The sequence below is a fragment of the Choloepus didactylus genome, chromosome 16, assembly GCF_015220235.1.
Source record: "Choloepus didactylus isolate mChoDid1 chromosome 16, mChoDid1.pri, whole genome shotgun sequence".
In the NCBI taxonomy this organism is placed as follows: domain Eukaryota; kingdom Metazoa; phylum Chordata; class Mammalia; order Pilosa; family Megalonychidae; genus Choloepus; species Choloepus didactylus.
The window spans coordinates 57,311,571-57,334,921 of record NC_051322.1 but is presented as its reverse complement, the minus strand read 5'-3'; the positions used below and the strand labels follow the sequence as shown (position 1 = coordinate 57,334,921).

Below are 23,351 nucleotides of genomic sequence, written 5' to 3'. Positions count from 1 at the left end.
GGAATGAGTCTTCCCACGCTTTTCCCGGGGTGGTGGCGGCATGGAGAACCTCTCCTTGCCCTCCATCTGGAATGGGGCCCAGGCCCAGCATAGCAGGAGCGTGTTCTGGTGTCAGGGCTGATGGGAGCCCTCAGGCTCTACCCAGTGGCCTGCAGCCAGGTTGGAAAGCCACTCTAGAAAGCCTGGGTGAAGGAAGACATGTGGTGATAGAGAGGACGGGTGGTATTTTACCTTCTGTGTCCAAGAAGTCAGTGGTGCATGGTCAACCCCACAGGACCAGACTTTATTAAATCCTTAAAGAAAAGCAAAGCATCAAGGCATGTGGCAAAGAACCTGGGTTCAAATCCTGGGCCTGCCACCCCCTTTAGTCCATGGCCTTTGGTGTGTTACTTAGGCTCTCCTGCTTCACCAGGTATGTGGGATAGTGCTGCATATAAAGTATTTAGAATCTGGCATATAACCAACACTTAATAAGTATCAGCTATTGCCCTATCTGCTCCAGTAACAGGATGCGGCATTACAGTATCGGAAGCTGGTTGCTGGGCTTGCGTATGAGTCCAGGGAACCCAGCTGGTGTTTAGCAGGTGCAATCATGGTTTATTTTACTCTTTGGCCCTCTGTCTCTGCAGCAGTGACCACGGTTTAGGTCTGTGGCATCTGATAAAGAGGCATCTCACCTTGAGAGAGAAGAGGGCATCTGTGTGTGTGTGTGTCAGCTTCTTTGTCCATGGGTCACACAGGCTGTCCGTCTTCTGTCCTTACAGCGAGGCTTTTTACATCTTAGCAGGCCTGTATACCTTAGCACAGAAGACTGAAGAAATTCTGAATTCGAATACCATGCTGGTAAAACTGATCTCAACCCAAAGATCAGGCCATCCCCAGCAAAGTTAATATTTACCTGTACTCCTTGCCCTGCTCCAAGGGCTTTCCAAGTATGAATTCATTTCCTCTTTACAGTTACTGTTTTTATCCCATTTTGTAGATAAGGAAACTGAGGCTCAGACAAGTTGAGTAACCTGCCTGAGGTCACAGAAAAGAAGCCAAGTCAGAATTTGAACCTGGGACTTGCTCCAGGTGGTGATGTCAACCACTGTAGAGTTCTGAGAACAGCAGGAAGGAGAGATTCGGCAGCCCTGCCCTCGCAGGGAACGACAATCGGGTGCTGCTCAGAAGCGCCCCTTTGCCCGGGTCACAGGTCAGGGACACCTAACTGGCGTCTACTGAGGGGCTGCCAGGTGCAGCGTAGAGGCCGAGGCAGCCGGTAACCGATGAGCAGCACTTTGTGCTGGGTGCAATCCTGGAGCTGTGTGGTGGGGGCAGCACAGGAAAGGGGAATGAGTCCCCTGCAAAGTGGGGAGAAAGTGAGGAAATGCCTCCTGGAGGGGGTGACTTCTGACCCAGGGTTTGAAGAATAAACAGGAGTGCAGATGACAGACAGACAGAAAGAAGGAATGATACAGCAAAAGTGGCAAAATGTTAAAAGTTGGTAAATCGAGGTTCTGTGTTGGGGGGCATCCTGGAACTCTCTGTATAGATTTTGTATTATTTTTGCAACTGCCCTATACATTTGAAATTATTTGAAAATACAATGTTAAAAAACAAATAGGAGCCCACCAAGTGCATGGACAGAGGTATGAAACGGTGTGCTTTTTCTTAAAGCAGGGGTGCTGTAAGTATGTTAGCATGGATAGGTGATAAAGAGCACGGCAAAAAATCGTGAGTGTGGGGCTAGAGAAGCAGAATGAGCAAGGTGATAAAGGGTTTCCATGCCAGGGAGGCCTGACTTCATCCAGGGAATGCAAGCACTTTAATATCCTATTTTACAAACAAGGTTAAAAGATGCATTTAGAAGTACCCACCCCCCCCCAATTTTATTATTACGATCATTGAAAGAACAGATGACAAAGGCAAATAACTCCACATGCAATGTACATTGTGGGAAAAAGAATATTGTTTTCTAATCTCCTCTACTCATTTCTGTTTCCTCGTCAGCAATGAATTCTCTTTGGCAACAGTTTTTCTCAGATACCAGGATAAGGACTTTTGAGAGCTGTTTGTGTTTATTTATTTATTTATTTTTAATGTTTTTTAAAGGCCTTGATTGCATAAGAGTATCATGTAGAACTATTTCCGGTAACATCTTTACAGCAGAACGGAGGCTAAGACTGATTATGTAATTGTTCCTTTTATTTATGCTCAGAACCTACCATTCTGCTAGCCTGTAAAAACCCTAATGATCTTAACGGCATCTGAGTGTCTTCCCTGCTCATGGGTTTCTAGCACTGTTGCTCTCACATTGTTTACTGCAGAGGAGAAATGGGTGGTTTTAATGTGGGGTGACTGTTAGCCCTGCCCCAGCCCCCACCCCCACCCCCAAACTTGCACCTCTGGCTGCTGCATCTGCACATACAGCCCCCTGCCACTCTCACCAGGATGAGTCTACACTCCTTGGAGAACCCCGTTCATGCCTTACCTGTCAGTATCTGCACCAGGAGAGGCAGCGTGCTTCCACTTCCCCGACAGGAGCCTATTGCATTTTGCAAGGAGTGCAGAATGCCACCTGCCCGAGGAGGTGGTACAGCATGCAAATACTGCTGTGAATTTGTTGAACACTTGATTGCTTAGAATTTTTTTTTTAATTTAAGTCTTTGCATTTAGTTAGTTTTGTTTTTGTTTTTGTTTTGTTTTTTGTTTTAGAATAGTCCTTATCAGTGGCAGAAGATCCTTCTGTAGCATATTTTCAGTGCTGCCGTATCGCGACAGTACCCAAGCCGGGTATGTATCTGCATGCATGCTTTATCGTTCTCTGGGTGGAAAGTTCTGACATTGGTGGACGTGATGTGGCTGCCCTGTCTGTTTTAAAGAACTTGCCTTGCTTTGAAGCTGCAAATTCAGTACTCGTAAATTTGGGGAAAAAAAAAAATTCCACTTTCTTTTCATCCAGAAAGCTTCCTCATGGTGTGTGTGTGTGTGTGTGTGTGTGTGTGTGTGTGTGTACTTGTCCCCTGCCTGGTGCCTGCCATTTCTGAATGCGCATTCTGTCACCTTCTCCAGTACCATACAGCAAGGGCAATACAGAGCTCGCCACCTTCCGCAGGGCTGTGGCAACTTTTGGACAAAGGTAGGTCAGGAAAGGAATCAGGCAACCCAGGGGACTGTCCCAGCACTTACATCTTGTGCTTGGGGTTGAGGGAAATGACCAGCAAGCTGGAGCTGCTGCCGCAGGGCAGTTGTGGTTCGCTACAGGCCAGAGGGAAGTGCGCCTCCTTTGCCTCTGAACAAAAGTAGGTAAGTGAAGGCCTGATCTTGCAAAGCCTCCTCTCATCTCCTCCCTGCACCCTGGATTCATTTCCTCAGCCAAGCCTCGACTTGCTTTCCCCTCTGGTCTTTGGCTGTGTCCAGTGTTTGCCGCTGGAGTTCGGGGCGGAATTGCTCTGTGCATAGGGTTGTCGGGAGCACCGGAGGATGTGGGCTCGGCCTCTTCTTGCTAAATGCTGACATCCCCCTCTATTTGCAAAAACCACAGGACCACTGACCACTGACCCTGAGCAGCGTTCTTGGGTCCTGATCCCCCCTTTATTCACGTGAGTTCAGCACCAGTCCCACCTCTTCCCCGTAGTCCTGTCGGATGCGTGGCCTGTTCGGTTCATCATGGTCGTTAATAACTCTAGGCTGTAAGCACCCTGGGGCAGAAGGCAGTACCTCTTTAGATTCAGGGGATCCTGACTCAGTTTTTTTTATTAGATATTAGGCATCTAATTAGGAATTAGATATAGATGTTAGATATTAGGAATCCTGATTCAGTCATTTACTAGATACGTACTACTGTATCAGATGTGTAATAATCTTGCATTTATTGAGCACTTATTTTGAGTGGGTCCTTCTCATTATCTGCTTCCTTACAACTGTGTAGAGTAGGTGTTCTAAGAAAAGCAGCAGCAAATCCTGCAGCTTTGAGGTGTAAGGGCCACCTAGGGGCGGCCAAGGGATGCCCTCTAGAGAAGGTTTTCTTCACGGGATCACCCTGCGTTGGCCCAGGTCTGGCAGCCCGTGAAGGGCAGGCCCCTTCCCCGGGGACACTGGCTTGTACCAGCCCACAGACCTGATGGGGGAGCCCAGAGGGCTGGTTCATTAATCTCATTTCAAACAAGGGTCCCCAGCCCAAAGATGTAAGCACACGTGGGCGGGGGAGGGGAGGTCAGAAGCATCAGCAGAGGCTGTTACCTGGGGCCGCAAGGGTGACAGGTGTGAGTGGCCGATGCTGCGTCTTCTCAGCCTGGACAGGGCTTGGGTGGGCACTGCTAGCATCACCCTCTTTTCTCTGGGCTTCCCTTGCTGGCCACATCCTTCCTGATTGACGTCTCCTTTCTTTAGATGTGTTCCATTCATTCATTTACTAGGTGTTTACTATGTGGCAGGTATGGTAAAGGTAGTGGAAGGTGGTTCTGGCTCCTGCCCTCCTAGATCTTACCAGGGGAGACAGGACATGAAAATTTAAGTGATTAATCACTGTTTTCAATAAAGGCTGAAGATAATCAGTCCAGTTACTGTTGAGTCTTCCTGGCCAAGGAATCCTTCTGTTTCTCTAAGACAAGTTGGCTTTTCCATGCTTTCACCTTTGAAGTGTTGATTTTAGTTTCATTGTCAAATGTGTGGTCTTGTTTCCAATTTTTGGGGTCCCCTCACCATGGTGCCCAAATACATATCTCCATTTTATAGATCAGAGGATCAATCTATAGATCAGTGGATTCTCAAGAGTTAAGGTCTCAGACATCAACTTCGGACCACAGTGGTGTTTGAATCCAAATCTGTCCAGCCCTAGGCTTTTCCATGACCCCACAAGCAGAGAAGCAAAACGAGTACTGGATTCAGGGATACGCTTCTGTAAAAATGGAGTTTTTAATAATCTCTGCCTCACAGAGATTATAACTATAACTGAGGATCCAATGAGTATCTTGCCCACGTTCCCAGCCCAGGACCCAGCACATGGAGAGGAGGGCAGGGCTACTTGTAAAGGACCCTGCATTTCTTGCAGTAAAACAAACTGGGGGGTCATGTGAACTTAGGGGTCTTGGAGTTCTGTGCCCAGGAAAATCTCTTGCCTTCTGCAAGCCTCTGTCTCCTCCTCTGTTGAACAGGGATGGTAAGTTAGTACCTTGTATCATTAATTTGAGAATTACAGCATTTTATGCAAACTCTGCAGGAATATAATTTATCTTAAGTTACCCAGGAAGAGATCACCAAAACCATCTCCATTTGATGTCCTTAGGGATCTCTGCAGCCCTCCACATTTTTACACACCTCAGGGAAATTCTAGCTGGCAGCGGGCTGGTGATGGGGACCTGCTGAGTGGCTGTCAGGGTGGGGGCCTCCTTCCCAGCTGCTGCACTTCATCGGAACCACATCACAGGGTTATCAGTAGAGTCAGCTGTTCAGTCTGGTGGCCCTGGATGGAGAAAGAAAAACGAGGGTGTGGGATCATAGAACATAACCTTTTACAAAGGGACCCTAGAGAAGAACAATCTCAAAGCCCCCCACCCCCACTCCTCCAAATTTCACAGGTGAGGAAAGCAAGGTGCAGAAAGGTTAATTTTCTGTAAGAAATAACAATCAGATTCTTTGTTATACCTAACAGAAAAGAACATGCCCATTTCTGTAGCATATTCTAAAAAATTTATGTGAGCATACTCACATAAAACTCAGTATTATAATTTAGCAGCAGGATTAAGGAGTGTTATGCTTTATTTTCATTTTTAATGGACAGATATCCTAATTATGAATAACTGCCATTTATCATAACTATGATTATTAAACTAATTGTAGGCAGAAGAGCTATGCTCAAAAATAGTTATACTAGGAAATTATATGTAGATACATAGATATTAAGCTACTTCAGTTTTTGTACATGTTAACTTACACCTTGCCACTGGGAGAGATCCCTTTACTTTTAAGCTGAAGCTCTTCCTGGGGCCAGGACACAGATTTTAGAACTTTAGGGATGGAGTGGACTTGAAATCACGTGGGGTCACTGTCCTGCTTCACAGCTAGGGCCACAGCCCCCAGCAAGGCCAGCACTGGAGCCCAGGCTCGCAGCCACCACAACCCGCTGGCTGTGATTTCCACTTTGTACTTGACTGCATGGATCAGCCCATCTGGGCCCAAACCCCCCTGAAGGGGATAATGTACAGCTCCAAGTTCATCACAAGAAAGTCTGAAAAACAGGAAATGCAAAAGTTCATCCAGTGTATTCTTGCACCTCCTTTATGAGGAAGTATCTCTCGGGATGGCCTTATCTTTCTGTTTTATTTTCTGGCTTCCTCACACGGCACTGGTGCCCCCCAAATCCAGCCCACATGTCTCGGCTTGGCTGCCTCCCCCTGACCCCAGAGCTTTATGCTTGGTTTCAAGCTGAAGCTGAACATTTAATTTGGGCTGACCAAAGCCAACAGATTAGTCTCAGGAAGCATTCATTCATTGGTGCTTCCAGTCATTCGGTGCGTCCACGGTGAGTGCAAGGTCTCAACAGAGGGGGCCGGGGCAGGGAACGGGCATGATGAATAGGACCCTGCTCTCCAGGAGCTTGTCATTGAGTGAGGATATCAGAATAAGGCTCCCAAGGAGGTGCTGGAGAGTGCTATAACTGCCCCAAATCCTTACCAATGCCCACATTTGAACTAAACCCACGCTCTTAAGTAATACCAAAGCATTTGCTATGTAAAGTCTCTTTATCCCCACCCACCTGTGCAAGTAAACTGCCCTCTCTTGACTCCTATCTAGAAATTCAGGTGCTACCCCTGCACAGCAGAATTCATTCATTCATTCCACAATATTTATTGAGGGCCTACTATGTGCCAGGCACTGTTCTAGGCAACGTGGATATAGTGGTGAGCAGGAAAATGCCTCTTCTCTCATGGAGCTCACCTTCCAACAGTAGGAGACAGAAACAGCAAGTAAACAAATTAACCATCAAGCAAAGTAGCCAGCAATTCAATGAGACCTGAGAGAGGGCCAGTTGGGGCAGGGCACAGAGGAAGGAACTCGGTGAGTTCAGACAGAGGCGTCAGAGAAGGTGGCTCTTCAGTGAGATGTGCACGATTGAGGTCCTGGAGAACTGGAGACGGAGGGTCTAGCCTCACCGTTGACTTCTGAGGATCTGGGGCCATGACTAAGGGCAGAGATGAGTGCAGAGTTTGCAGATTTTTTACAGAAAACCCAGGGCTGTTGCTTTTCTTACATCAGGATGGACTAAAATGGAGCCCCTGAGACAGAGAACGCTGCTGGTTATTTTGAATCTGTAATGTACACCTCCTGCAAAAGAGGAACTTTTTCTTATGCAATGACACAACCCCTGTGAGCTCCTGAGTGGGGACCCTACAGGGCCTGGCTTATTGAAAGAATTCCATGAAGTACCATTCAAGCTGAAGTCCCATTTCCAACTGACATCTGGTTCTGTGCCATGAGAAGACAGGGAAAGGGGAGGGGGCATCAAAAGAGAAAGGCACAGGCTACATTGGGGGGCTGAGCTCCCAGCCCTGGATCGTCACAACTGTGTGGCCTTAGGCCTGTCACTCTGCCTTCCAGGGTCCCACCATCATCTGAACAATGGGGAAGTTTGACTGATCTCCAAAGATTATGCATCTGTGCCCTGCTCCTTGTCAACACAGCTTTGCTGATGTGCAAGGGATAAGTTTTGTTGGACAAGGAGTTGATAAATGAGAGGTGCAGTTCATACTTCCCATCCATCAACAACCGGCTTCTTTTAGGAAAACTCTCTCTTTGGGTGCAGCATTTGAGTACAGACCTCCTCATTGAATCATTTTGGTCCATCCAAACATACCAAATAAAAATATTGTTTAAATGTTTTTTATTTGGTACATTGTTGACTGGTGTGAGCTACAAGGATAGAAGCTTCGTCAACCTCGAGTTGATGTTTGGGATAATTCTGTGTTCCACCAGATTTATATGAAGCTGATCATATGATTATTCACAAAATGATTTCTAAAGCTTCACCCTTCAGCAGACAGTGATGATTACTTAATAACTGCCACAGTCTTCAAATGGCACTTCCCTGCCTTGATTTATAGATATTGAATGAAGCTCGTGTTCCCATAGGATTAGTTGATCATGTACTCAGACATTTTTATGGACATGATAAAAGGAGATAGTGAGAGCAGCTAAAACCTAAATATTGCTTACAGTATCCCAGGCACCATTCTAAGTGCTTTATATGCATTTGCCCATTTAATCTTCACAAAAACCTGCTAAGGTAGGTGCTGATATTGTTACTTTACAGACCCAGGGGCTGGGGCAGAGAGAGGCTTAGCAGCTTCACTACGGGGTCGAGGTGGGATTGGAGCCCAGATGGTCTGCATCTTGCAGTAGTGCAGCATCACGCTCACCTGCTCCGGGGCCAGCCCGGCCTCTTGGCGGCAGTCCCAGAGCATTACTGCACTCTGCAGAGTTGTGTGCATTTCCACCCGTCTCCACCATGGGGGGCTGGGCTGGTTGGCTCAGCCCCAAGGATGCAGCACCAGCCGCTGGGCGAGCGTCTGCACGGCGGAGCGTGAATCCCTGGGGCGGGCGTGGCTCTCCTCCATGTGGCCTCTGCTCTGAGAGCTGCCTCATGGACACTGGCGGCCACAGGGTCCGCCCTGGCAATGCCCGCTGAGCTGCTAGCTGTGACTTCTGGGAGGTTTTGGAGGTTGCCAGCTTACCTTGCAACCTTGGACCCTCCAGGAGCAAACTCCAGGCATCCCATGATTATTTTTTTGGGTGGAGTTTTAAGTGAAAAATAGTCGGTATCCTTTCACTATCTGGGTTGTCATCTTAGGGAAAGAAAACGTGTGGAGGGTGGGGAGGTGGTGAAGTTATCTAGCTGTAAGTGTGGGGATGACACTGGTGTCAGCCCGGGGCTGGGTGTCACTGGTTATGGCACTGAGTTGCAGCTCATTTGTCCCCCGGCACTTTCCAGCCACACCCAGCTCGCCCCAAAGGCGCCACTTTGCCACCAGGGAGTGATTTAGGGACCGGCATGTCTTCCTTTCATGCATTTATATTCGTGAAAAACACAAAATGGTCAAATTAGAGGCTTGTTATTCATATTACCAAACATGTCCTAACTTCACAGAAAGATTTGGGGCAGGGCATCTTAAGATAAAGAGCTTTCTCAGAACTCAGAAAATACCGTTTCATGTATAGACTTGGCTTGCTTTCAGGAAATCGTCTGTTAGATAAAGTGTTTCTAATAACCTTCCTTTTTCCCTCTTCTTTTACATCAGAAAGTCACAGCCTTGTGTGTGACACGAGCCCCCAGTGGCTCTGGTGCACAGCAGGGTGGAGTCCCGGGTCACTTGTCACTCAGGGTTCTGAGCTGCAGGCAGCAGAATCCACCCTGTGGCAGGTGGGGATGGCCAGTGGTCTTTAGCTAGCTCACCAACTCACCCGGAAAGCTGGGGAAATGAGCACAGGCTCCAAAACAACACAGCGGAAGGCACCACAGCCAGGAAAGAAGCCATGCATCCACACCCTGGGTTGCAATGGAAACCCCATAACTGATGCCTGCCATTTGGGGCCTTAGCTGCTAGGAACCATTCACCAGAAATTTGACCCCCGTGGTCCCAGAAGGAGCCCATGCCTCCTGCCCCTGCTTTCCAGGGTTTCCCCTCTCCCTGCCTGTGTTATTCCTGCCTCCAGCTTTCCTGTGAGTCTCACCTAGGTAATTCTGCTTGCGGAACCTGGGTCACCTGTAGGAGTCTGGGAAATGTAGTTTTTAGCCTTTGGAAAGGCAAACAGAAGGGGTTGGAGCGGGTATTGTGAGCCAGTCAGTGGCCCTTGAAGAGCCCACCTGCCCGTCCTCAAAGTGGAGCTGGGGAGGCCATGGAAGAGTTCCACCCCAAGGAGAATTCAACACCAGACCCAGCCTCAGCCCCGGGGGAGTCTTCAGGTAAGCGGGACACAGGAGGCTCAGAAGATCCCCTCGCTCCCCACGAACACACTGGGCAATTTCCAATCAGACTCGGTAGACATCCAAACCAGGAGGAGCTCTCACTTGAGCCAGGGTTCTGCCAGAAGGAAGCGTCAGCTGAGTGCAGCCAAGGCTGGGGCCGGGGGGCAGTCTGGTCCTGGCTCTGCCCACTCGGTCCCCTCCTTCAGTATCCGTGCTGGTTCCTGACCAGCTGTTCCTGTTCAGTTTGGGAAAACAGGAGCGAAATCAGACATGCAGGAGCCCTGGTGCCCCTGCTGATTCTGCTGTTATCTGCTGCTCCCAGCCCTTTCTCCAACTCAAGGCTCAGAACTGAGAAGAATTTAACTTAAATTATGCAACTCTGAAAACTACCCCCTGCTTTAAAACATCTTTCATGGCTGCCCAAATGTCTTAGCACAGAGACAGGGATAGGCTCTGGCCTCAGCTCTCCTCTCGAGATTGCCGATCACAGCCCCACCCTCCCAGCCTTAGCAGGACAGTTAGTTCCTCCAACTTGTCAGGTTCTCCATGCCTTTGGGGCTTCGATGCTTGGGGTGGAATCTGGAAGAGTGCTCTCTCCCCGCACCCCATCCCAGCCTGTCCAGGCCCCCCCACCCCAATCCCCCCAGCACCTCACCCTCTAAGAGTCCATTTATGGTCTGTGGTGCCTTTTGCTTGGGGTTGTCATAGTGCTCTTACCACTCAGACTTTAACTTGGTTTAACTTACCCCTGTCGTGCTCGAGGGTGGGGATTGCATCTTGGCCATTGTGGTGTATCCAGCTCTGTGGATGATACAATAGTCACTGAATTAGATTGAATGAATGACAGTAGAAGTGACGTTTCTGAGGGCCATGTCTCAGGCTTTGGAGAATCACTCGTTTTGTGAATATATGGCATAGCCCCAACAAATGATAGCCAGACTCGGTGCATCTGGACATCTAAGGTGACTGCACAAGCAGTTAAAGAAACAGCCAATGTGACCTGCTAGATGGAGGCTTCACCAAGGGCTCGTTGCTTCTCTGTCTCTTCTTTCTTGAATTCTTATTTCAGCTTGTAATCAGCCAGTGTGGCCTTGGTTGCATCTTCAGCCAGCATGGAGCCATGCAGTTTCACAGGAGGAAGGCAGAGTTCCTTGGCGATCTCTGTGTTTTTGATGGTCAACCATTTTCCCTTTCACTCATTCAGTGGCTAACAAGCTGGAGGCAATCGCAGAACCACAGCCAAACATTTAAACCTGGCATCCACAATCCTTTTCATCCACTGGAATCTGTAATTTCATTACATCACCCCAAGCTGGAGCCCCCACTAATCCAGTCCCAACACTAATAGATGTCTTTTCAAGGGACCCCACATTGCTAGGATTTTCATAATGATCAAGAATCTTTTTGTGATGGAGCCAGGCGAGGGCGGACAGTTGCCAGGTGGGCAGGCGCGGGTTCTGCGATAGCAAGGCTGATGCAGCCCACCTTAAATGGCCCGCTTCTGCTGCCACCATCTTGCAGAAATGCACCTACCAGGCTGTTGGAATTTTGATTGGGATTGCATTGAAAATCTAGAGATTGCATTGAAAATCTAGACGAATTTGGGTAGCACTGACATCTTAACAATATTTAGTCTTGTAATCCATGAACATAGAATGTCCTTAGGTCATTTTGGTCTTCTTTGATTTCTTTTAGCAGTGTTTTGTAATTTTCTGTGTATGGGACCTTTACATCCTTGGTTAGATTTTATTCCTAGATTTTTTTTATTCTTTTAGTTGCTATTGTAAATGGAATTTTTTTTCTTGATTTCATCCTCAGATTGCTCACTACTACTGTACAGTGTAAAAAAAAAAAAAGATTGATTTTTGCATATTGTTCTTGTTTCCCACCACTTTGCCAAACTCATTTATTAACTCTAGTAGCTTAGTTATAGATTTTGGGGGTACTTTCCACGTATAGGATCATGTCATCTGCAAATAGTGAAAGTTTTACTTCTTCCTTTTGGATTTGGATGCCTTTTATATCTTTTTTCTTGCCTAATTGCTTTAGCTAGGACTTTTACCACAATGTTGAATAACAGTGGTGACCGTGGGCATCCTTGTCTTGTTCCAGATCTTAGAGGGAAAGTTGTCAGTCTTTCACCATTGAGTATGATGTTAGTGGTGGGTTTTTTCACATATGCTCAAGAAAGGATGCTCGATTTTGTCAAATGTCTTTTCTGCAACAATCAAGATGACCATGTGGCTTTTCCCTTTCGATTTGTTAATGTGGTGTATTACAGTAATAGATTTTTCTTGTGTTGGACCACTCTTGCAGGCCTGGGATAAAACCCACTTAATCATGGTTGTATGATTCTTTTCATGTGCTGTTGGATTTGATTTGAAAGTGTTTTGTTGAAGATTTTTACATCTGTATTCATTAAACAAATTGGTCTGTAATTTTCTTTTCTTGTAGTAGCTTTATCTGACTTTGGAATTAGGGTAATATTGACTTCATAGGATGAGTGAGGTAGTGTTCCCTCCTCCTCAATTTTTTTGACGAGTTTGAGTAGGATTGATATTAGTTCTTCTTGGGACTATTGGTAGAATTCACCTGTGAAGCCATCTGGTCCTGGGCTTTTCTTTGTTAGGAGGTTTTTATGACTGATTCAATTTCTTGTAATTGGTGTGTTGAGATCTTCTATTTCTTCTTAAGTCAGTGTAGGTTGGATGTGTATTTCTAGGAATTTGTCCATTTCCTCTAGGTTGTCTAATTTGTTGGCATACAGTTGTTCATAGTATCCTCTTATGATCCTTTTTATTTCTGTGGGGTGAATAGTGAGGTCCCCCTTCCTATTTCTGTTTCGTTTATTTGCATCTTGTCTCTTTTTTAATGTATTAGTCTAGCTACGGTTTTGTCAATTGTATTGATTTTCTCAAAGAACCAACTTTTGGTTTTGTCGATTCACTGTCTTTTTTTAATTCTTGATTTCATTTATTTATTTCTTTCTGCTTGCTTTCAGATTAACTTGCTGTTCATTTTCTAGTTCCTCCAGGTGTGCTATTAGATCTTTGATTTTAGCTCTTTCTCCTTTTTTAATGTAGGTGTTTAGGGCTATAAATTTCCCTCTCGTTACTATCTTTGCTGCATCCCATAAGTTTTTAATATGTTGTGTCCTTGTTTTCAATCATCTCAGGATATTTACTGATTTCTCTTGCAATTTCTTCTTTGACCCACTGATTGTTTAAGAGAGTGTTGTTTAACCTCCATATATTGTGCATCTTCCAGTTCTCCAACTGTTATTGATTTCTAGCTTCATTCCATTATGGTCAGAGAAAATGCTTTGTATAATTTCAGTCTTTTTAAATATATGGAGACCCGTTTTATCACCCAACATGTGGGCTATCCTGGAGAATGATCCATGAGCTCTTGAGAAGTGTATATCCTGTTATTAGGGGTGTAGTGTTTTGTATATGTCTGTTAGGTCTGGTTCATTTATCATATTATTCAAGTTCTCTGTTTCTTTATTGATGCTCTGTCTAGATATTCTATCTGTTGATGACAGTGTTGTATTGAATTCTACAACTGTTATTGTAGAGATATTTATTTCTCCCTTCAATTTTGCCAGTGTTTGCCTCCTGTATTTTCGGGTACCCTGGTTAGGTGCATAAAGATTTATGATTGTCATTTCTTCTTGGTTAATTGCCCCTTTTATTAACATATAGTGTCCTTCTTTGTCTCTTTTAACAGTTTTATATTTAAAATCTATTTTGTCTTATATTAATATAGTTACCCTAGCTCTTTTTTGGGTACTGTTGCATGGAATATCTTTTTCCATCCTTTCACTTTCAACCTATTTGTATCCTTGGGTCTACGGTGAGTCTCTTATAGGCAGCACATAGATCATATTTTTTATCCATTCTGCCAATCTCTGTCCTTTGATTGGAGAGTCTACTCCATTAACGTTCATTATTATTACTGTAAAGGCAGTATGTACTTCAGTCATTTTATCCTTTGGCTTTTATATGTCATATCTTGTTTTTTTTCTCTCTTTTTACCCTTTAAGTTACCCTTACTGATAATCTTCATTTCTATACTCTTCTCCAAGTCTCTCTCTCTCTCTCTCTCTCTGTATATATATATGTATATGTGCGTGTGTGTGTGTGTGTGTGTGTGTGTGTGTGTGTGTGTGTATATATATATATATATCCCTCCATCTCTCCTGTCTTTTCCTTTCAGCCTGCAGATCTCCCTTTAGTATTTCTTGTAGGGAAGTTCTTTTGCTGGCAAACTAAGTTTGTGTTTATCTGTGAATATTTTTAACTCTCCCTCGTTTTCGAAGGACAGTTTTACTGGGTAAAGAATTCTTGGCTGGCAGTTTTTCTTTCAGTGCCTTAAATATATTCATAGCATTGCCTTCTGACCTCTCTGGTTTCTGATGAGAAACCAGAACTTTGTCTTATTGAGCCTCCCTTTTATGTGATGAATCACTTTTCTCTTTCTGCTTTCAGAATTCTCTCTTCATCTTTGGCATTTGATATTCTGATTAGTATGTTTCTTGGAGTAGGTCCATTAGGATTTAATCTGTTCGGAGGACATGGCACTTCGTGGACAAGAGCATTTATGTCTTTCATAGGAGTTGGAAAATTTTCAGCCTTTACTTCCTCATATATTCTTTCTACCCCTTTTCCCTTCTCTTCTCCTTCCGGGACACCCATGTGCACTTCATGTGGTCACTTAAATCCCTGAGACCCTACTCAGTTTTATCCATTCTTTATCTGTTTTTCTGTCTAGAGGGTTTTGGATGTTCTATCTTCTAATTTGCTGATCCTTTCTTCTGCCTGTTCAAATCTACTGTTGTGTCTCTAGCGTATTTTTAATCTCTTCTGTTGTGCCTTTCTTACCCATAAGTTCTATTATTTTTCTTTGCATGTTTTCAAATTCTTGTTTATGCTCACCCAGTGTCTTAATACCTTTTATCTCTTTAGCCATATTTCTTCATCTCTTGGAATTGATTTAGGAGATTGTTTGAACATCTTTGAACAGTTATTCCAAATTATGTATCTCCTCTGACTTTTTAATTTGTTCCTTTGGTCCATATCTTCCTGTTTTTAGTATGGCTTGTAATTTTTTGCTGATGTCTAGGCATCTGATTTTCTTGGTGAATTTACTCTGGTCAGTTCCTCTCTCTCGCTCAGGGTTTTCTTGTTGATTGGCTTTGTGTTAAGGCTGTTCTTTGACACTTGGTTCAACTTATTCTAGATCTTTAGAATTGCTCATGTTTAACTGATCAAAATGGGGCCAGGGGCCCATGAAGGGGTACAGACCAGGTTCTGGGGCAAGGGTCAGGAAAGATACCAAAAGACTCTTTTTGTCAGCTTCCTGAAGCTGCACTTTCCCGGCCTGCTCAGCAGATGGTGCTCTTCAGCAAGCTCTTCCTTGCATCCCTATGGAGGGATTGTGGCTTTTCTTCAACCTCCATAGGTTCCATGCCTGGTGGAGGTGAAGTTGAAACAATGTCCACAGGAATCCCTGCTGTAGCAGGCTAGAACCATGATTCAGAGCTGGGATCCAAAGTTCCAAACTCACTGATCAGAAGTCTCACTCGACCCTTGGCCATGACCCCCTTTTCCCAGGGAGGGAGACCTCCACGCCCCTCTCTGCGCAGCAGCCAGCCACAGACCATACCGTGGCTGTTTGCCTTGAGGATGTGGGTTGGGCGCCAGCCATTACTATGGCCCGATTCACCCACACGTTTATTTGCTGCAGCTTCTCAGTCTCCTCTTCAAGCTCTTTCCTGGGTGCTGTACAATTTTTCCTGGCCTCCAGAATCCCCAAACCATTGTTTCAGAGAGTTTTTGCCTGTCCAGTTGCTGTTTTTGGAGGAATGGTGTGTCCTGTAGCTCCCTGCTATGCCATCTTCCCCAGAAGTCCTAGTCCTTTGCTTTTTAATACTTTCTTTTTGGGTGCAAAAACTTGTCTTCCAGCACATGTCTACAGAGAACCCCAATGCATAAAACCACAAACCCCAGAACTGCTCTGGAGGGACAGGAGTAGGGACAAAAAGTCTCTTCATTCCTACTGCTCCCCTCCTCCTCCCTTTGTGACCCCATTAGGAGTCCCCTGTTCTTATCCAGGCCTGTCATGGGCACAGATGGACAGCTGAGGCCAGGGAGGCAGTGGGGGCATGTGAAGGAGCTGGCAGCTGGAGGAGTCCTTCGTGCTGGCAGATCAACCACCTCGCTGATCCCAGATTCATTCATCTGTAAAACCGACTGTAATATCGACCTCAGGGACTTGAGAGCAGTCACTGAAATGTTTCATATGAATGCTCAGAGCGCTGCCAGGCTGTATTAGGTGCTCATTAAGTGTTCCATTTTTGACTAGTCACAGAGCTATTTCAGTGCCCTTTCTAGATTGTGCCAATATAGTAAATCTTAGTTTCATGCATGATGAGTTAGCCAGCTGTGAGGTTCTACAAACACAAAGGATTTATCTTCAGATCTGCTTTTACTTGGTCTTAATTTTTTTTTCTCAATGGTACATGCTTATTAAAGAAAATTTAGAAACTACACAAAAATGAATATGAAAATTACCCAGAGCCTTGCCTACTAATCAAAATGCCATTAGCATTTTGGAGAATTTCCTTTCAGTCTTTTTTTTTTTTTTTTTTTTTTCCCTCCTAGTGCAAATAGTCATGGGCATTATGAAGAGATGATTGCTTTGTTTTGAGCTTTCTTGCTGGTGGGAGGAAGCTGTGCCAAATCCCACCTTTCAAAACAAGCTCTTGGAAGCCTGTTAGGAGTGACGAGGAACAGATGTTGCCCATCTTTTTCACCAGAACTGGAACATCAAACCTTTCCATAGCTGTAAACACTCTTCTCAAATTAAGCTTTTAAATTATACCATTTTCTGGGAAGAGTCCCAGCCTTAAACCATCTCCTCTTCTCTTCACTGCCAGTTGCCAAGACCAGACTGAATCTTTTTGCCTTTTATCCACATTAGTCATGGCCTTCCCTTTTCTAGCCTAGACTTTTGGTTTGGCTTGGTGACCCTCAGATTACAAAATGAATTGCAAGCACCTTTCTCAACTCTCTTAAGTAGGCGGACCTCTCTTTGTAGGCAGGTGGCTTGCCCACACTTGTACTGAGGCCATTGCACCTCCTCTTGCTCCCCAGCCCCCACCCTGTCCTCCTGGGCTGCAGAGCCACACTGCCATGGGACCAGGAGAGAGACTCTGGTAGCTGCAAAGAATCTTCAGGTTTAGAAGTAGAGAGAGGGCAGAAATTGTGGAACACAGGAACAGTGTAGGGGAAAGGGAGTGCAGAGAGGGGGATTGGGGGTAATGCAAACCTTACCTACTTTATAATGTTGCTGAGTGTCAGCCCCCAAACCAGGAAACCAAGGGAGACTTCTCTTGTTTCCTAACCCACTTATCCCCTCTGACCTTTTGCTCTTATAACCAGAGCTTTGGCTTGTACTATTGGGCTGGTTCAGTTACAGTAAAAGGCTGCAAGGGCATTTGTGAGCTAATCTCCATTTATATCACTGTGTCAATGGGAAAATGCATTCCGAGTTCCAAGCAGCCAACTTATAAGCTTTGCAACACAACCCACGCGGGAGTTAGACACTGCAGGCGTTGTATTGACCAGGATTGTCCCTGTGCACAAGGGCCTGTCCTTCTTTCCTGGGAATTAGTGCCAGTGTCTGAACACTCCTTAGTTTCTGAAATGTCCATGGGTTGCTCTTTGTGGTGTGTGGATCTGACCTAAAGGAGGGAGTAGTGCACCTAGTTAACTTGTGATTGGGGCTTATGTAAAGTAGCCAAGCTAGATGATTGCAGCAAAAACGGTTTCTGTGATATGTAGGCACAGACCCATTCCAATGGCCATACTTTATTGAGTAGTTAGTTGCTAGGTGCAATCACTACAAATGTCCCAGAGACCCTGTGATAGGGAAATGGCTCTTGATAGGTGTGTTTTGAAATTGTCAGCAGCCTCCATGTGGTGTTCATGCCCTAACTTTTGGCATTTGGGGCATCCAGATGAGGTCATCCACTTGGGGTCCATTTCCTGAGCCCTGGGCATTTTGTGACACAGAAGACAACTTCTATTCTTAGAGAGTCCTGAGCTTGAAAGCTTCCTGTCTGGCCGCAGGCTCATCCCCTCATCCCCTTCCTCCACTCTCTTTCCCCAGAAACTTCTCTCTTCATTGTGGAAAATTACACATTCACAAATTGTCTTTCTTTCCTCACACCAAGCATATTCCCACACAGAGACAGATTCTAGAATGATCTCACGGATGAATCATGCCCTTATCCGGCTGTTTAGAGGAGCTGCCTTTAGACAAAGATCCTGGTGTAAGCTACACTCAGACCCCTCCACTGTCTGCCAGCTGCCCTTGGCAGGGACGGGCTCACAGATGAAGTGCTGCGTGTGAGTGGGGCAGGCCCTTCACACTGAAAGCTGCTTTGATTTCGCTTTTTCCCTGTCAGCCCTGGGCCCTCTTTCATTGGCTCTCAACTGTGGTGGAAAGATGTTCTGTTCTGAAAAAGTAAGCAGACCCAATCCAAGATGGCAGCTGTACTGTATCCAAAGAGGCCATAAATGGGACTTCTTAAGCATAAAATGTGATAAATACTTGTATATTTGATTTCTAGTGGATGTATAATCTCTTAATTAAAAATAACTCACAAGTGGTATTTCTTTTCCTGATCCAGCTTTTAAGCTTTGCTTTCTGTGTAGCAGATCTTCATGCATACACACACACACACACACACACACACACGTGCACGCACACACCCCGCTATTTTTTTTTTCTTTTGAAGGATCTGGAAATCCTGTTAATATTTAATTGGTTTTTAAATTATTCACGCATCAAAGTGTTGAACCTATTGTCCTTGAAAGACAAAGTGCCCAGCAGAGCTCCGAGGCTGGTATTCCAACGTCTTGGTTCTTGAGCACCATGAGAGAGATTGTCACTGATGAAAGTCGGGTTTGCCCCAGCTTGGGAAGCAAGAAGCAGTGGAGGCTAGTTAATTGGATTACATGCACTTTTCCATCTAGTTTCCAGGTGTGAAGTTTTTAAATCTTTTATCTTTTTTATTAATAGTAATATTGGTTCATTTTCATTTGCTCCCTAAGGAAAAGGACTTAACTTGAACTTCTTGTTATCTAATAGGGAAGGCTTATTTTTCTGGCAAGATCAATTGCATGTATTATGCCTCCCTGAGCAGCTGACTGGGCCTTGGCCAGTGAGCCATGGAAGAGGCAACCAAAAATCATTTTGCCTTTTACTCAATGTGAAATTAGGAGCTGACCATTTTAAGGTTAATAGTCGACCCCTTTGGGCACCCGGATATCTAGATCGGCCATCTGCTCAGATCAGCTGATTCCAAAACTGTGAAGGTACGTGAGCTTTATGCCATGGAAACCAAAACCAGGAGAGGGATTCGGGGGGTTTCCCCACCATGAAGTTCCAGGTTCAATGAACTGTGGTGCCATCCTATGCCGGGTGGGTTTACGCCCCTATAAAGAATCAGCCTGTTTTTCTTTCCTTGTTCAGGGCTCTAACTGCTACTTGGCTGTCTCCCCAAATGAACTTTCATCTGCTTTAATTCCCTCCCACCAGTCTTTTGTGAACCCCGCCTCCAACCACCCTCTCTGGCTCCCGGTCTCACAAGGCAGCCTTTGTAAAAAGATGTTTGCACTGGGTTTTCAAGGTGTGCGTGTTGCCTTACAGCCTCGGCCAAAGTTAACCAACTGCATAGAAGGAGCAATGAAGTCTAGTTAAGTAAACCCGCGCTGTGGTGCTACCCAGGGTTGTGAAGTGGAAGGAATCAGAACCCTTGGGTTAACCAGATTTCCTCATCGGTGGCTCTTAGTTGGCACATCAGCCAAAATGACGTCTTTCCCATAGCCTGACTGACCACGTTCATCTCTGAGGGCAAGCTGTAACATGTGAACGTGAATTCACACCATTTTGGACAATGTCCACATATGGTATTTGACCTGGCCTCAATTGCATTTTTAGAAGGAGGTAGAATATAGATAAATTGGTATTTGAACTTTAGATGTATTCAGATAAAAAATACTCTTCCCAGGCATTTCAAAGAAATTGCAGAAAAGTCAGAAATGTTGTCTAAGTTTGTTTTTAATTAATTTCAGCGGTAGTTCTGCATTCTCCAGCTTTATCTGCTGGTGCTGGGGGAATTAATCGTGGCATTTGAGCCAAATAGATATTTCTATTTTCATACATGATTTTAGTGAGAATTCAGAACAATGATCTTAGAAAGAAAATATCAAGATTTTATCACTATTCTCCTGGGACTTCTGCTTAATTCTTGTTCACTGGAGTTTTTTAAAGATTCTTTTTGGGTGACCCAACTGCCGCATTCAGGGTTCTTTCTGAATCCAGAGCCGACCCTCCAGGCTGTGAAACAATGGACTGTCAAGAGTCCCATAGGTCTCCTGCTCGCTTTGTACTCACACATGGGGTCCAAGCAGCCACTTTACCAGCAGTATTTAGTGGCACCTACTATTGCCATTTATGTAGGTCCAAAACGATCAAATTACAGCAGGTTCATACTAATAAATGGAGGTTTCAGCGACACATATCAGAGCCTATAGCTAAGAAAAGTCAACCTACAGAAGTTTGTCTGCTTCTCTGTGAAAGATGATGTACATTTCAGATTCTGAGAGTCTGCTAATATATTCAAATTCAAAGCTATTAAAAGGAACCAACATTATTAGGAGTAGCTTAAATAAGCTCTGTTTTCGTCTTATGTGGAAATGTACACAGATGTGAGAGCATGTTTGCTTTTTAATTCAAACCCACCAAGATGGCAGCCCTGTATTAGTGGCAACCTCTCCCTGAGCCTGAGGGCAAAAAAAAATACAGACAGGCGTGCCCTCTACCACCACAAAGGAGTCATTTTTCTGGAGCAGTTGTGATATTTACCATGTTGGCAGCATCTTTGTAAGGCAGATGTAGCATATATAAATGAGTACCAGCTTCAGTGGGCAAGAAATGTCTTGTTCCTTCTTTTTCTATATCTACTCAATTTGAACTATTAGCCCCCATCTATAAGGCTGGAGGGAAATTCAAACTCGGTTGTCTCTGGGGCATCCCCCTCACTTCAGGATTGCACAGGGCTCCGTCAGTGTCTGCTGTATTAGCTAGGATTCGGGGAGCCCGCCCCATTGTGCTCTGGCTCTGCTAGAACCCCCTTTGGCCCCCATCCCTGTGATCCCTCCAGGCCAGAGGCGCTGCTGCTCTGCTGTGGGTGAATTTTTCTCCAGGCTGGGAGCTCTGTCCCTGGGGCACTGATAGGGTGCAGGGCACGGGTCCCCTTTGGCCATGGACCCCACAGTCGTAATTCCCCACCCCTGAGGGCACCGTTCCTGCCGTGTTGGTTTCATCTACACACCTCTGCGACATCTAACGTAGGTTCTTCGGGGAGGTGGGCCTGTAATGTAAATGTCTCCTAAGGCAAAAGGCAGAAAATGGCCAGGCCACTTGCCCGAGGAAAACTGGGGGACCAAACCCAAGGCATTATGTGACTATCTGATCTTGCCACAGGAAGTTAGGAATTAACTTGCCTAGTACATGACCTAGGGCTTCCATATTGGATGACATAGGTACAGAACTTTCCATGACGTGCTGCTCTACAATGAGCGGTGTGTTTTTTTCCAGTTAGCGGTTGAATGTGGACCCAGTGCCCTTCTAGCTTCTTTTCTTACTCTGCTCTGGCTTAGTTCTTTAGAAAATAGAGTGATACAATTGAAAGCCAGTGGGAAACGGTGGCTGCAGTAAGTGGCCTAACGTTAATTCCCGAGAGGCCAGTCCTTGTATTTCGGTATTTCGGCATTTCAGCATGGGGGAGCCCTGTCCTGTTGTTTCGGATGATCCTGAGCATCCCTGGCCGCCCGACAGCCCACCTGTCCTAACGATCCCTTTTTCTTCCAGTGGGGCTTATCTCACAGAGAGGAAGGAGTCTTGGATTTTATGTAAGAACGTAAAGTGTATTTTTTTTATTATGACTCTATTTCTCTTCGGAGTGAGAAATAGGGCACGGTTCCACAGACTTCATCCTTTCCCAAAGCCAAATCCAGAAAGCATGCTCCTCAAATTTCTGACTTCCAAAAGACTTTCTCCTTATCTTCATTTTGCCAGACGGTGAATGTTATTTAGGGCTGAAATTAATAGAAAAGCAGGGACTATCTTTATGGGGTGGCAAGGGCAAGAGAAATAAGGAGTATTAAAATAAGCTCCCATGGAGAGTCGTCCTGGATGGAGAGCTAACTGCAGACAGAACAGGGTCTCATTCCATTTTTGTATCCCACATCAAGGAGTGTGGGACGAGATATGACTCTTTGGTTCTGTTGCCGGTACATGCACGTTTAGCAGCGAGGGGCCAGCTGACAGCGGGCAAGGCTGACCCAGGGAAGGGGGAGTGTGTGAGCAAATTGAAGACGGATGAAAGGGAGCAAGATGGCACTCTGTGTCATCTTTATAAACCAACAGCAGTGAGACAGCAAAGAGCCAGGCCCCCTCAACTCGGCACGTATTCTTTAAGTGTCTCTACGTATCAGGTGTGTGCAGACAGGATACAAAAATGGAATGAGACCCTGTTCTGTCTGCAATTAGCTCTCCATCCAGGAGGACTCTCCATGGGAGCTTATTTTAATACTCCTTATTTCTCTTGCCCTTGCCACCCCGTAAAGATAGTCGCTGCTTTTCTTTCAGCCCTAAATAACATTCACCGTCTGGCAAAATGAAGATAAGGAGAAAGTCCTTTGGAAGTCAGAAATTTGAGGAGCATGCTTTCTGGATTTGGCTTTGGGAAAGGATGAAGTCTGTGGAACTGTGCCCTAGGTCTTTAAAACAAGAAAAAAATTGTAACATGTACAAATTGGGATTTCCCATTTTAGCCACTGTCAAGTGTACAGCTCAACTGTATTAATTACATTCACAATTTTGTGATACCATCACCAGTAACCAGCACTCCAACTTTTTCATCACCTCAAACAGAAAACTCAACACCCATTAAGTAAAAATTCCCCTTTTCTCCCCCACCCTCCTTTGCTCCTTTAATGAAGTAAAAGATGCTAATTTGGAGCCAGCTCACCTCCTGCCCTTTGTGGTGGTCCCCCTGTTCCCACCCACCATGGGCGTTTTTGCCGCGCTCCCTCGTTGGTGTCCTGATGCTTTCATCTCCGTCCTTTGCTTTGCAAAGCATCTGGAGCATGGCCCTGTAGCTCCCGTTCAGAGGGCGGAGCAGCCGTGCGGATGGTCTCTTGGGAGGTGGCCGTCCCGAGTCTGCCCGCAGGGCCTTGTCGAGCCTTGCTCTGCTCCAGCCTGCTTGGTCTTCCCCGCTGGGGATTCGAGGTCCGGAAACTGAAGGCCCCTGCTGGTTCAGCACCTG

General features: G+C 45.5%; 1 protein-coding gene and 1 pseudogene across 2 annotated transcripts in view; one reads left to right on the top strand and one right to left on the bottom strand.

Annotated features, from left to right (window-relative positions):
- Positions 1-23,351, top strand: part of CABLES1 (Cdk5 and Abl enzyme substrate 1) — a 111,150-nt gene that overhangs the window by 66,381 nt on the left and 21,418 nt on the right. The window contains exon 4 of one of the 2 annotated variants that reach the window (XM_037805964.1): positions 2,698-2,775. The exons of the other annotated variant lie outside the window; for it this stretch is intronic. Coding sequence (XP_037661892.1) covers positions 2,698-2,775 — 78 coding nt within the window. The remainder of the gene's footprint in view (positions 1-2,697; positions 2,776-23,351) is intronic. 2 annotated transcript variants of the gene reach the window in all.
- On the bottom strand, positions 10,950-11,460 carry LOC119511859 (annotated as a pseudogene).